Source organism: Pteropus vampyrus, unplaced genomic scaffold, assembly GCF_000151845.1.
Source record: "Pteropus vampyrus isolate Shadow unplaced genomic scaffold, Pvam_2.0 Scaffold332, whole genome shotgun sequence".
NCBI classification, from domain to species: Eukaryota; Metazoa; Chordata; class Mammalia; order Chiroptera; family Pteropodidae; genus Pteropus; species Pteropus vampyrus.
This window is the reverse complement of record NW_011889113.1, coordinates 946,421-961,373: the sequence shown is the minus strand read 5'-3', so window position 1 is coordinate 961,373 and position 14,953 is coordinate 946,421. Positions and strand designations below refer to the sequence as shown.

The 14,953-nt window shown below is 33.9% G+C and overlaps 1 protein-coding gene across 1 annotated transcript in view; it reads left to right on the top strand.

Annotated features, from left to right (window-relative positions):
• Window positions 1-14,953, top strand: part of MYCBP2 (MYC binding protein 2, E3 ubiquitin protein ligase) — a 265,889-nt gene that overhangs the window by 217,970 nt on the left and 32,966 nt on the right. Inside the window, exons 55-58 of the mRNA XM_011378152.2 lie at window positions 6,096-7,739; window positions 8,664-8,833; window positions 9,560-9,804; window positions 11,796-11,963. Coding sequence (XP_011376454.1) covers window positions 6,096-7,739; window positions 8,664-8,833; window positions 9,560-9,804; window positions 11,796-11,963 — 2,227 coding nt within the window. The remainder of the gene's footprint in view (window positions 1-6,095; window positions 7,740-8,663; window positions 8,834-9,559; window positions 9,805-11,795; window positions 11,964-14,953) is intronic.

The window sequence follows — 14,953 nt, the reverse complement described above, 5'->3', positions numbered from 1 at the left end:
TAACATCTTACCCTACAAGTATCCTTGTAGTTTAACACATGTTTATAGATGCTTCTAATTAAGATAGTATTCTGATTTCCTGCTTTGTATCTTCCTGCTAAACTCATTCTTCATAGATTTTAGGAGCCAAGCCATAAGACTTCTTACATTGGCATTTTGAATTCCCATTGAATTAAAAGCTGTCACCCTCCTAACTGATATTTTTAATGAGAGTTGCAGACTATGTATTATATGAGATTTAAAGAGCTTAAGAATTTCTTTTGCACCACCTGATTCCTTTTGAGTTTTATAGACTTCAGAAAGAGTGATGCCCCAAAATATTAAAAATTTAACTTTTAACCTAGATGATGATGATTGAATGGCATGTATGTCACATCTGTCCATCCATTCCTGTCATCCTCTCTTGAACCCACTGCAAGGTGTCCCTGCAGTTGTCCATATCAACAGAAATTGCTCTAGTCAGTCTTTGACTTGTTTTGCAAAGTTCAATTGTCAATTCTAAGATCTCATTTTACTTGATCTATCAGCAGTGTTTAACAGAGTTGACCTCTTTCTTTCTTGAAACACCTTTCTTTGCCTGCTAGGTATTTCCTACCTCATCTACTGTTCATTTCCATTCTCTTCTATACATCCTCCTCTTTTCTGTATTCCTAGGAGTGTCCCAGGGCTTTGCTGTCTTCTAGACCTTACTCCCTAAGTGGTGTTATCCAGGCATGGAATGTTACCTAGCACCGCATGCTTATGACTTCCAAGTTTATCACCACTTGATCAAGTATATATTTATTTGTTCATTTCTTCTTTCACCTGCAGATAAGCTCCATAAGAGCAGGGACTTTATTTCTGTTCATTATTTCATTCTCAATGCCTAGAATACTCTTTGACATATGATACTCAATACCTTACACGGAATGACTTTTTGCTTTATGAGTAGTTTACCTTTAATCTTGGCCACGATAATGAGTTAGTCAACTTTTACTTTTGTTTTGAGACAAGTCTGTATTGTTTTCAATTTTTTACTTAAAAATATTAAGAAAATTATCTCATTACCTGAATTTATTTTAGCTCATTAATTGCATTTATTTGAACTGCCATAAGTTAAAATTTTTAAATAAAATGGATTTTTTTTAATATTTAGATTTTTTTTAGCATACTGATTTTAAAAGATTACACTTTAAAGGTTTTATTAATCCTTTCAAAAAGGTAAATTGTTTAAATATTTCTTTTTTTGCATGGTAAATCATAAATGTGTCTAACATTTTCAGTAACTTATAAATTTGCTTTGTTAGTGTTTTGAAACTTAATAAACAAGTGTGGTATCTCAGTAATAAGATTACTGAGATTAGAACTAACATTTTTCACTGAAGATGGACTCAGAAGTAATCAACCATAAATGCAACTTGGGTCCATTCTGAGATACATACTGGAAAAATGATAGGCATGTGTCCATACAGAAAACCAGGTGGCAGTAGGTTAAACTGTAAGTAACATTTATCTCTTAATATTTACCAAAAAGAATTTTTTTTACTTATAAACTTCTATTTATAAGTAAATGAGGACCAAACTAAAGAAAATCAAGTTGAAGAAGTAATAATCTAAAAAGAAATGTTCCAATTTGACTTAGCAGAACTTTGAGCCTTACTTAATTTTAAAGGTAACACATTTGGAGGTATCTTTATTAATCCCAATTAATTAATTTGACCTTTGTTTCAGTTTTAATTTTAGAGAAATATGAATTCGTTGAAAAATTTAGCAGAATATAAACTTTTTAAGAACAGTTAATAGTCACACATATCATTTGAAATGCTTTGTTTCTGCTTGTGTTCTCTGCTACATTTTTTTTTCTATTGAATCTGTGCTGCTTCTTTGCCAATGTTTTCCACTGTAGAAACTTCATCTCGCAGCCTTGCTTCTCGTGAGCGCATATACAAAAATTATGGTGTAGCTGGGCCTGCCTCTGCTCTCTCATCTCTGTCTCACAAACTGAAGGGTGGGTATGTGTGCATCCATGGATGGGCCATTCTTAATGAACATAGGAGATTTCAGTAAAGAAGTTTTAGTTCACCTCACTCATTTTCATCCCATTTCATTTTTAATATTAAAGTTTATCATTTTATTTAAATGTTTCTATTTTGGGATAATTCGTGATGTATCTGTTCATTATTATAGTACTGATTATCTTGATATGCATGTTTACCATAGCTGTTGGGTAAATATTACCCTTATTTAATTTTAAACCTTATATGAAGTCTTAAAAAATAAAATAGGTAGTATATAGAAAGAAATGCCTGACTTGGGGAGTTGTAAAATCATTATTATCAAAACAAGATGATATGTATATAAGTAATAAAGCACATTGTGATCCATGAGAACATATTATCTTATATGACAGGTTAATCTTAAACTTATTTCTCTGTTAATATAAAAATTATTTTCCTATTTTAGCTTTTTATGGGAAACATTTTGATAATTAGTTTAAAGTTTTCTGTTTAACTTAGTTATCAGGGTTTGTGTATGTGTGTGTGTGTGTGTGTGTGTATGTATGTACGTACGTATGTATGTATATATATACACACACACACACGTACACACACATATACATACATATACACCTGTCCTGTCTGACATGAATCTTCCTTATAGCATTTTCTTAATCATATAGTTTAAAAATTTTAAACTTAGTAATGTTTAAACTGTATTGACAACTGATAAAATTTTAGTCAATTTAAAAATACACTTTTAGTCTTTTAAAATATTATACATGCCTAATCGCATATTGTCAATATTTAAACTTTTAAAATCCTGTATTTTAAGAAAATTTTATCAAAACATTGCACAGTATTAGCTAATGTACTGCATAAGTTTTTCAAGTAATTATTAATTTTCTTTTTTCTTAGAAATGGGTAAAACAGTTTTACTTCTATGTAAAGTTGACAGTGATACTATATGGTAGTATAATAAATAATATTATACAATATGATCTCTTAGTATGTTGTGTTATATAACCAGATATATACTATATATTATGGCATATCATATTACAGTATAGTATTATATTATGGTATATTATAGTGTGATATCATATAACTTGATTTACAATTTTGGTATGAAAACAATTATGCAGGTCAGTAATGAATGAATACTTAACATTTCATATGTTTGCTAATTCGTTTAAATGTGTTAAATTTCTATCCGATCCAGTTTTTTTTTTTTTTCAGTATTTTTTAGAGGTTAGAAAATATTTTGTCAATATTACTTAAACTTATATATGATAAATATCATCATTAAACTAAATTAAGCAATGAATGAGAAAGTATTATGTATGATCTAAAGATTTTTAACAAAGTATTTGTTTATGTTGATATTTCAAGCAACCACTACATGACAATGTTTAGTAATACTTACTACATACCTCAGAACTTTAGAGATCCAAACGAAGAAGGTAAACATCAGTTATCATATAGATTTACCACACTTAACAAACTTGACATATTCCTTTTTAAAAACATTAAATTCTTCAAAAGGATTTAATTCTAATTTGACAAGTAAGCCTCAGAAAGAAATAATTCTACATTATTTATGCACCTGTACTCCAACGGGTTACCTCTATCACACACTTAGAATCCAGCTATCACCACTTACAGATCTTAAAATATCACCTCTACTGAAGTGCGGAAGTAAGGTATACAAACACCACACTCTCCAAAGCTCTCTAATGCTTTTGCTACCATATGACAAGTGGTGTTCTTGATATTTGAAAGATTCTCTTGTTTAACCAATCACAGAGATTTCCTTTATGGGTAACTGCACATCATTAATTTAGAAAGCAAATCTTCAATTCACGAATTGATTTTTTAGAGAGAGAGGTTATAGATATAAAATACTACTTATTTGTCTAGATTCACCATTATATATGGTTCAGCTCACTAGATAAATGTGATGATGAAGTCATATTGAGCTGTCAGATTAGTAACAAAATAACTAGTAATCCAACTTCATACATTCAAAAGCAGTGGCAAGGACTAGACTGATGTTTAATTCTACCAAATTCAATATGTTTTTAAATAAAATTTGCTCTGTGGATCTATTACTAGGCGAAAAGATGGGCAGCAATTTCTTAAACTACTTATACGCAACTTGAGAGCACTTGTCAAGATCGTAACATCTTTTCATCTGTGCTCTATTAAGACGGCATCAGTATTTGGGATTTTTTTCTACATTGTGATCTGTTTCACCCCTTTTCTCCTGACTATTCCCCAGTCTCTTTAGCACTTTTATAAAAAGAACACATATAAAATAAATGAAATTCATGATAGAACAATAAAGAATTGCAAGAAATGGAAGTGCATTATATTTAGTAGTTCTGTTCATCCAAAGAATGAGAGTAATTATTCTAAACACTGGCATGTTGCAGTTAAAAGAAATATTCAGTTCACCAGCATGCCTTGAATTGGCCATTTGCCATACTTTGTCATTTTACTACAGAATTACTCAACTTGCAAGTTTCTTACCCTTAAACAACAATGACTACTGTCTCCTCTACCCTGTGGCCTTGAAGGGAGCCATAATTATAAAAAGTGGGTTTTGGGAGAATCAAGATTTGAGACTTGCAGGAGAAAAAACATTAAGAAAATAAGAATTCATTTACTCATTCAACAGATACTTATCGAACACTTACTATATCCCAGGACCCATTTTTAACATTACATCAGTGAAGAGTAATAAACAAAAATCCCAGTGCTTGTGGACCTTCCATTAGGAGGGCGGTTTCTCTGGCAGTACTGTCTTGACCTATAGATAACCAGAGTGTTACTGCAGACACACATGTGTGCTTGCGTGCATGCACACACACACAAGCAACTAGATCATAATGTTATTCAAATGTATTCACATCTCTTTTCCAAAAATAAAAAAAGAAATACCTGCAATGTAACCAGTCAACAGATGTATCTCAATTTACTAGGTATCTTTTTTAGAAATATATAAATACTTCTAGCAAGCTTTATGGATTTTCAGTTTTTCATACCACATGAATTACTCTAATCAGATTGCTTTCTTCCTAACAACTGACTAATATCACTTGCATTAAGAGTAGGAGTTTTATCTTAGGGAGGAAAGGTAATGCTGTAGGTTGTACTATTTACTGGAGACAAAGACGATCTGGCTCAAAGCAAAGTATGAAATAGTAAGAAGGAGAGACACTGAATGAGGGTCTGGATACACACACACACACACACACACACACACACACACACACACGTGTTCATGTAGAAATATCTAGTGCTTTGCCTCCAAAAGAGGTAGAATACTTTTTCTATGTTTATTATTTTCCTATTTCAAGACCCCCACAATTCAGACTTGTACTACTAATTCAGAGGATCCCCTATTTTCCAAAGGGACCAAGCTTGAGTTCTAACAGCTAAGAGAGTGAACTAAATAACCTTTTAGAATAGAATCTGTTTACTAAAATAGACTGCCTGAATTTCATGTAATTAAATAATAACCTTTGGGCATTCGTATTTATTTACAAATTATTCTAAGCCAGTCATTCAAATAGAGTGTCTCCTGAGCAGCTCTTTATTAGACTGAATGTATTTATTTGTGAACTTCAAAATGATAAATGTATCTAGTTATAAATTAGGTTTCCTAATTCAACAAGAATCTGCACTATTACCCTAATAAGGATGTGAGGTATCATTCAACTGGAAATACACTTTATATTTAAAAATCCAGGTTTTCATAATTTTTTATTCCAAAAAAATTAGGTATGTTTTTTTCTTTCTAGTCCCTCACTGAATTTAATTTCTCGTTAATTATTGTACTAAGGCCGAGGTTCACATATGACAGAAAACCACACCGGTGCATAGGTACTATTTGTTGTCTATTTTACATCCGTGAAGATTGTTTTTGGTGGAAAGAGTTGTGTAGTAGTAGAAATTTTATGAGAAATATTTCCTTTTTCTCCTTTATTCTTCAAGTATTTTTGTCTGTGACAAGCTAAAATTTTTAGCTATATTTTGTATTTCAGTGTTTTATGACTGAATTATCCATAAGTTATAATTTTATTAACAAGTTTTACTATGAAATGGATCATACAGGTGACCGAGGAATTATCTCAACGTCTTCTAGACCAGTTTCTACATCAGGAAAATCAGAACTGTCCTCCAAACACAGCAGATCACTTAAACCTGATGGACGTATGAGCCGGACTGCAGCTGATCAGAAGAAGCCAAGGGGGACGGAGGGTTTATCCGCTAGTGAATCCCTCATGTTGAAATCTGATGCTGCAAAGCTGAGGTCAGATTCTCATAGTAGGTCACTGTCGCCCAACCATAACACCTTGCAGACCCTGAAATCTGACGGGAGGATGTCTTCTAGCTTCAGAGCTGAATCCCCAGGACCAGGTTCTCGGTCATCTTCTCCTAAGCCAAAGACTCTCCCAGCCAACAGGTCTAGCCCATCTGGTGCTAGTTCTCCACGCTCCTCCTCACCACATGATAAAAATCTACCTCAGAAAAGTACTGCTCCTGTTAAGACAAAACTTGATCCTCCTCGAGAACGTTCCAAATCAGACTCTTATACACTTGATCCAGATACCCTCCGCAAGAAGAAAATGCCCCTCACAGAACCGTTAAGGGGACGATCAACATCACCGAAACCAAAACCAGTACCAAAGGATTCAAAAGAGTCCCCTGGATCTGAAAATAGGGCTCCTTCTCCCCATGTGGTGCAGGAAAACCTGCACAGTGAGGTGGTAGAAGTCTGCACCTCAAGTACTTTAAAAACAAACAGTCTAACAGATGGCGCCTGTGACGACAGCAGTGAATTTAAGAGCGTGGATGAGGGTTCCAATAAAGTCCATTTCAGCATAGGAAAAGCCCCACTGAAAGATGAACAGGACATAAGAGCATCCCCCAAAATAAGTCGAAAATGTGCTAACAGGCACACCAGGCCCAAAAAGGAAAAATCTAGCTTTCTCTTCAAAGGAGATGGATCCAAACCTGTCGAGCCAGCCAAGCAAGCCATGTCCCCTTCCGTGGCTGAGTGTGCCAGAGCGGTCTTTGCCTCTTTCCTGTGGCACGAAGGCATAGTACACGATGCAATGGCTTGTTCTTCTTTCTTAAAATTTAATCCTGAACTTTCTAAAGAACACGCTCCTATAAGAAGTAGTTTAAACAGTCAACAACCTACGGAAGAAAAGGAAACCAAATTAAAAAATAGACACTCACTGGAAATATCATCCGCACTGAATATGTTTAATATCGCACCTCATGGACCAGATATATCTAAAATGGGTAGTATCAACAAAAATAAGGTGTTGTCTATGCTTAAGGAGCCACCTCTGCATGAAAAATGTGAGGATGGGAAAACCGAAGCCACTTTTGAAATGTCCATGCATCACCCAATGAAATCTAAATCTCCTCTTCCCTTAACTTTACAACACTTAGTGGCTTTTTGGGAAGACATCTCTTTGGCTACTATCAAAGCAGCTTCCCAGAATATGATTTTCCCAAGTCCTGGTTCTTGTGCAGTCCTTAAAAAGAAAGAGTGTGAAAAAGAGAATAAGAAGTCCAAAAAAGAGAAAAAGAAAAAAGAAAAGGCAGAAGTTCGGCCCAGGGGTAATTTATTTGGTGAGATGGCCCAGCTGGCAGTAGGAGGACCAGAGAAAGATACCATCTGTGAGCTGTGTGGAGAGTCACATCCATACCCAGTGACATATCACATGAGACAAGCTCACCCAGGTAAATGATATTATTGGATATATATATATATATGAGTAGTGTGTGTAAAAAAATGGACTATGTAACTTCTGACTTGAGCTGTTGTACAAATTATGTTAAAAAACAGGGAAACTTGCGAAGAATTTATAGAATCTTATGATGTAATTATTAAAGTGCATTGTCAATATAGATTTTTATGAAAAATAGGTAAAGAAATTCTATTAGTATGGTGATAAGGCAATTTAGTACTATTTTATCTGAATGTGTTACATTCTGAAATATTGTTTATTTTTTAAATGTTTTATGTGTTATCCAAAGGATGCTGTTAAGGTATCTCACACAGTAGAAAAAACAACATGTGTATACACTCAGGAAAGATCCCAATATTAGGTCTCCTTTGATTTTAGTGTTTTCCTGGCCAAAATTGCAAATTAAGAGTATTTCTCTGGGCATTTTCCAATGGAAGTGATAGTAACTGTTTCATCACAAAATTATGTTTTAGATAAATGTAAGAATTTCTGTAACACTTGATTAGTTTTCCAAAATTCACCTAGTATAAGTTTGGTTAATTTTTTTCTCTGTTATATATTATACCTGAAACCTTTTAGAAAATATGATTCCTTAAAATATATCATTCTTACAGAACATTTTATACCTATTTTGTTTAATTTTATTCACATACTAAAATAAATCTAAATGTCCCAACTTCTTACACCTCTTTTCATCTGCCTGTGTGGAGTATTTTAGGCATCATTTGATTACTTTTCGGTAAAGCATGCTATTTTTCTAATATGGTTAATAGCCTGAAAAAAGAAAAAAAAGATACTTGCTTCAGGATTTTGCTTACTTTGAGAAGGTAAATCTGTCATTAATATGTAAGTGGCAATGATCAGATTACTAAGGACACTTAAAGTATTAACTATTTGTTTTCGTTCTTGTTTCAAGGTTGTGGCCGGTATGCTGGTGGACAAGGTTACAATAGCATTGGGCATTTTTGTGGAGGATGGGCTGGAAACTGTGGTGACGGTGGCATAGGAGGAAGCACCTGGTACCTGGTATGTGATCGCTGTAGAGAAAAATACCTCCGTGAAAAACAGGCTGCCGCGAGGGAAAAGGTATTTTTAATCTGGCTACACCATTAATGATAAGAATAAACCTTATAAAAATTTCTTTTTATGATCATATTATAACATAACTCCACAGAGCTGATATTAAAGATCAGCTTTATAACAGGAATAACATACAAATTTAATATTCGTACTAGACCAGCTGTTTTTGTTACAAAAATAAATTATATCTTGGAATAACACAAAACAGCTGACCTATGGCACATATGGTGTATTGACAAACATTTATTGTTTAATTCTTCATTTTTACTACTCTGCACTTAGACTCTTCACTTTCCTCTGTCTTAACTCTCTCTTTCTCTTTCCTTTTCATTTTCTACTCTTTACCTCCTCTTTCTTTTTCTTAATCGCTAATCATGTTATAGGTCTCATGGAAACTCAAGATCACTTACACTAGTAGCACACCTAACTAAAACTTATTGCAGAGTTTATACACACCCACACAGATTATTTACTCTTTTTTAAAAATAGTTACATTTAGATTTTACTGGTTAGGTTTTTAATTTTCCCAAAGAAAGAAAAGAAATATAGTTTTTATTCAGTATAGTTTCATTCATTCCAAGAGAAGCATGAAGTGAATGTCATTTTTGGTAATCACTTATTTTTAAATGGTTCTACAAGTGTTTAATAACTTTTATTAGAAACTCAACATACTTAGGTTAAGAAATTAAGAACTTGAATAGGAAAATATCACTACAAATTTTTCTTTGCCAGGTCAAACAATCTAGGAGGAAGCCGATGCAAGTCAAGACTCCTCGTGCCTTGCCCACTATGGAAGCTCACCAGGTGATTAAAGCAAATGCCCTCTTCCTGCTGTCTCTGAGCAGCGCGGCGGAACCGAGCATTCTGTGTTACCATCCTGCAAAGCCATTCCAGTCACAGCTTCCCAGCGTGAAAGAGGGCATCTCTGAGGATCTTCCCGTTAAAATGCCCTGTCTCTACCTGCAGACATTAGCTAGGTAATATAATTTGCTTGTTTTATTTAATCACTTTGGATTAACAGCTATTGTAAATTAACTAATATCATGCTCTGAATACTCATGCTGTAGTACGTATTGTGCATAATAAAGAGACCTCCAGGAATTCATTTTCTGAGTTGCCTTGACCAACACTGACTGGTAGGGTATACTTTGTGGTAGTGTGGTAGTAGATTTTTAAAAAAAAAAAAACCTGTAAATACTATGTCAATTTGTATTAATTATTAATACAATATATATCTTAGAAAGTAAGACTTTAGCTGTCTTTTACTCTTTGGTAGACTGACTTCATTCTGTTAATAGCAGGATATGCTAAAGTGGAAAGAGACTTCATTTTTTAAATTATTCATTCTGTAGCATTTAAATGAGTACCAGCTGGTTACCAGCTTTGTGCTAGACCTTGAGGACACCAAGATGATTATAATAAAATCCTGACTTCTGTGTGTTCTCACACTGGTGGGAAGACAGACATGTAAATGAAATATTTAAATGTTATGTGATGAGTGCGATAATAGAAGTATGTACAGGATGCTGTCAGAGCATAAAAGATGGAGAGTTTCTGCATCTTCCCAAGGAAGTCGGGAAAGGTTCCCCAGAAGAGCTGATACTTTACTAGAGTCCTAAAGATAAATAGAAGTTGATCAAGCAGGTAATGGGAGGAAAGCAGTTCCTAACAGAGTAAATCACGTATGTGAAGACGCAGATGATTAAATAGCATTACACACTTCAGGAATCACAGGCTTGTTAAAGCATTGGCTGCTAGGAGGAATATATGAAATTCCACTAGAAGTGGTTACCCAAGACTGTGTAAAGCCGAGCCCTGTCGCCCATGCTAAGGTTGGATTTTATCCCATAGAGAAAACAATGGAGTAATTTTCAACAGGGAAATACATGAACTGGTTTGCATGTAGATGGTCACTCAGCTACGAAAGTGGAAACTGAATAAAAGGGTATAAGTGAAGATGGAGAGAAGTCTGTTAATAGTATGCTATTTTCCTATATTGGACTTGGGTGCTAAAAACTGTACTTTTATACATTAAAAAGTGACACTCTAAAACAGCCTGTCATAGAAATTCAGATTTTTTTCTACAGCTGACAAACGAAGATTTCTAGATACTGCCTGCTGGCATGACTTGCCAACCAACAGTTCCATTTTGGCAATGTTGTCCTCTTTATATAGCGGAGTTACATAGTTTTGTTTTGTTTTTTTTTACATTTGTACTTACTATTTCATTAAAATGAATGGAAAACAAAAATGAAAATGCAAGACTAAATACATTTGAAACTGAGGTGGAAAGCAGCTATGCCAAATGCAACAAATCTTTAGCTTCAGTCAGACCATTTGGTAGACTTAGGTTAACAACTCTTTGTCCCAGTTTGAAAAGGAAAGAATCACATTGTAAAACATAAGAGTGCTGGCACACAATAATTATATATTTTATATATTTAGCTCTCTGGAAAATGGACACTCCCCCACCTCATGGAACATTTCATATAGCTATAATCTTTCTCAAATTTGACTCCTGTATATGTTCCTACCAAAAAAGTGACTGTATATCTCTGGTTCGTGCAAGAAACATGAGCCTAACCCAAAGCAGTGATGATGGAGAAGAGAGAATGGTTGACAGAGGAAACCTAGTATTCAGGGGCATGAGTAACTGGTCATGGTTGAGATATTTTAGCTTAGGCACCTAAATAGTTGGCAAGATCATCCACTGAAGCACTGGAAGACAGAAAAGTTCTCAAAAGGATAGAAAATGAGATTTACTTTCAATTTAAAATGTTCGTGGTACCTGGAATATCTACATGTAAAATTGTCAGACTTTTATGTCCTCCTGCTTACATCAAGATTATTTTAATACTTCACCCTTATAGATTTACATGTGCTGCTTTTACTTTCACAAAGGAAATTAAAAATAGAAAGAATCTGTCTTGCCATCATACCTAAACTTATTTGGTTTGATTTAATGCAGGCATCATCATGAAAATTTTGTAGGCTATCAAGATGACAACCTATTCCAGGATGAAATGAGATATCTACGTTCAACATCTGTACCTGCCCCATACATATCAGTGACTCCTGATGCAAGTCCTAATGTATTTGAAGAGCCAGAGAGCAATATGAAGTCTATGCCACCAAGGTATCTGAGTTCTCTCCTCTCTGTTGAATAGCCAGTGTTTGGTAGAAGAAAGAAAAGAATGCTCTAGAAGTCCTTTTGTACATCTTTCCATCTCAGAAAGGATGTTGGGTCAGTTCTGCTAGCTATTAGAGCAGTAAGAAAAAGTGTACATACATAAATGAAGTGAAGTCCTTGATTGCAGAGGCAGACTTGGTTGGAGAGAAAAGACCAAATAATGAAGTGATGATAAAACATTCTGTTATATGATATTATGTTATTTAGTGCTGTAGTAAATCAGACTAGAGAAGGATCACTTTGAGGCTTGCTTAGAGGTTTCATGGAAGAAGTAACACTTAAAATAAATCTTGATCTTCTTGGATTATCACTTACAGTCTCCTCTACACTCTCTCCCGCCCTCACACTTACGTTTGGTAGTATCAAAGTAAAGAGCTCCTTGAAAACTGAACAGAAACGTGTAAATTTAATGCAGAGGGAAGTAGGGTACCACTGAGACTTTTTAGAGGAGGAATGACATGATAAAACTGCAAGGATAGTCCTAGAAGTCAATTAAGGATCTAATAAATTTAGTCAAAGATTTTGGCTAGCTGTGTAGAATTGGATTACGTTGGCAATTGATTATGAAAAAAAGCTGGATAAAAGAAATGTTTTGTAGGGAAAATCAATGTGACTTATTGACTAACTTGGATAATGAAAAGACTGAGTTTAGAATAGTATCAAGATTTCATTCATGAATAACCGAACATATCATTGGAAAGGAAGTCATTTGCTGAAGGAAGAAAGATCCTGCTTATTAAGATATGCCATGATGTTAATACTTATACAGTTACAATTATATACTAGTATAAGAGAACTTATATATCCAAATGACTATTTTTCCAATGAAAATACTTGCAACTTTCCCTCCCAACTATGAGGATTATTCATCAGAGTATTTTTTGGAGCTGCTCTTGAAATTTTCTCCAAAGGATATAGTACAGCCTTTTATATCTTTAAAGGTAATAAAGTGTCTCTAAAGGAGACATTGTTTTTTTTAAGAATTAGAAACCATTTTGAGACTAGACTGATAAATATGATTCATCAAGTTATTTTTAACTCTTAGGATCAAAATCAAGTGGCTTAAACTTTTAGGTAAAGATAGTGAAATGAAAAATATCACAGAATATTCCATGTTTCATAGAATGTCATAGTCAAGGTAGATTCCTCTAGTGTAGGGACCCCTAGTATAATCACTAGTGTCACAGAAGTTGGAAATCTCCTGGGGAACCCTGATTTCCACATCTCCACTCTGAAGCAGAGCAACAATCCACAGTCCCAGTGAATACTGCCATGATACACATCAACTAGGTGGAATGGTTCCTGGTACAGAATATTCAATAAAGTCTCCAGTTTTTCTCTGGGAGGGAAATAAAACAAGTGTCAAATATTGTGGGAGAGGAAATCTAGAGAAATCCACCCATACTTTATTAGAACAAATAGAAGATCAAAAAGAGCTGCCCACTTTAAGCATTAGCAAAATGAAAATAGTGTGATGCGTAAGTCAGATGAAGAAGCCAGTTTGAAGAAAACTCTCAAGGAAAAAAAAGAAAATTTCCCTAAGTACTCTGTAGTACTGAAAAACTTGATAATTACATAAATTTAATAAAACAAAAGCTCAAATGTTAGAATGAGATAAAAAGCAGAATGAAGTAAAAAGATACATTGCAGAGGACAGGCTGAAGACCAAATCAACACCATTATAAGACTAATAAATTTAAAATATTTAGAATAGGAAATTGAATTATTAACATGAAGGAAAAGTTTGAGATAATTACAATGAATAAAGAGAAAAAGGACAAAAAGATTATAGCAATTAGAGCCAAGATAACAGGTATGAAAATAGGATGGTCCAACATAAGAATAACTTACCAGTGAAGCAAAAAAATCAACAAATATAATATAAAAAGTTATTTAATATAATTTTCTACAAGAAGAAATGTCCCAAAATAATAAAGACTGAATTTCTAGATTAAAAGGAAATTTTCATAACAGGCGAATGTAAGAAATAGCTTAAGTTATTGAAACTACAAGGGGAAAAAATTTTTTTTTCAAGTATCTGTGCAGAGAAAAACACATCATCTTACAAAAGGAGAAAGTTAGACTGACTTCAGACTTTCCTATAATAACTTTAAATGAAAAAAAAAAAAAGAACGAAACAATACCTCTAAAGCTCCAAAAGAAAGAAAATACTCGCTTAGAAGTTTTACCCAACCAGTTAGACATGCTCAAATAGAAAAGATCTTGGGAACATTAGAACCTATTTATGGATTAATCAAATCAAATGATTAATAAAATTACACTATACATGTAAGCGTAATTTTCACAGAATTCTGAATAAAAGAAACTATGACCCAAGCGTTTTATATTCAACCAGGTCAAAACATTCTAAGGCATCCAATAGATTAGATAAGGGAATGGAGCACCTTTGAGTTATTCTTAAAAGTCTTGGCAAACTCAGGCTATTGTAAAAGGTGATGGGTAATGAAGCCATTAAATCTGGTCTCCAATAGGGCGGGGGGCAGCGGCGGTGATTTTTGCCTCCCAGGTGACATCTGGCAATGTTTGAAAACATTTTTGTCTTTCACAACTGGTCTAGTTCAATGGGCATCCTAGTGGTTAAAGGCCAAGGATGTTGCTAAACATCCTACAGTCTACAAGACAGCCCCACAACAAGGAATTATCTGGCCCAGGGTAGCAGAGGTTGAGTTAATTATGGTCGTCTTTGCTTCTTTTGGATTTTCTTTTGTTGCTTGAGTTTTTCACAAACATGATCATTTTTATAAGAACTATTCATTATTTTTTAGGTTGTATTAACACTTTTTTTTAAAGTTGATCAACTTCCTCTGAAAGCAGAACAAATATCTTCTGCTTTACAGTAACACTATATAGAAAGTGAATTAAACAGCCCAAACTGACATCCAGGCATACTTACCCAGTCATTTGTGTATAACGTT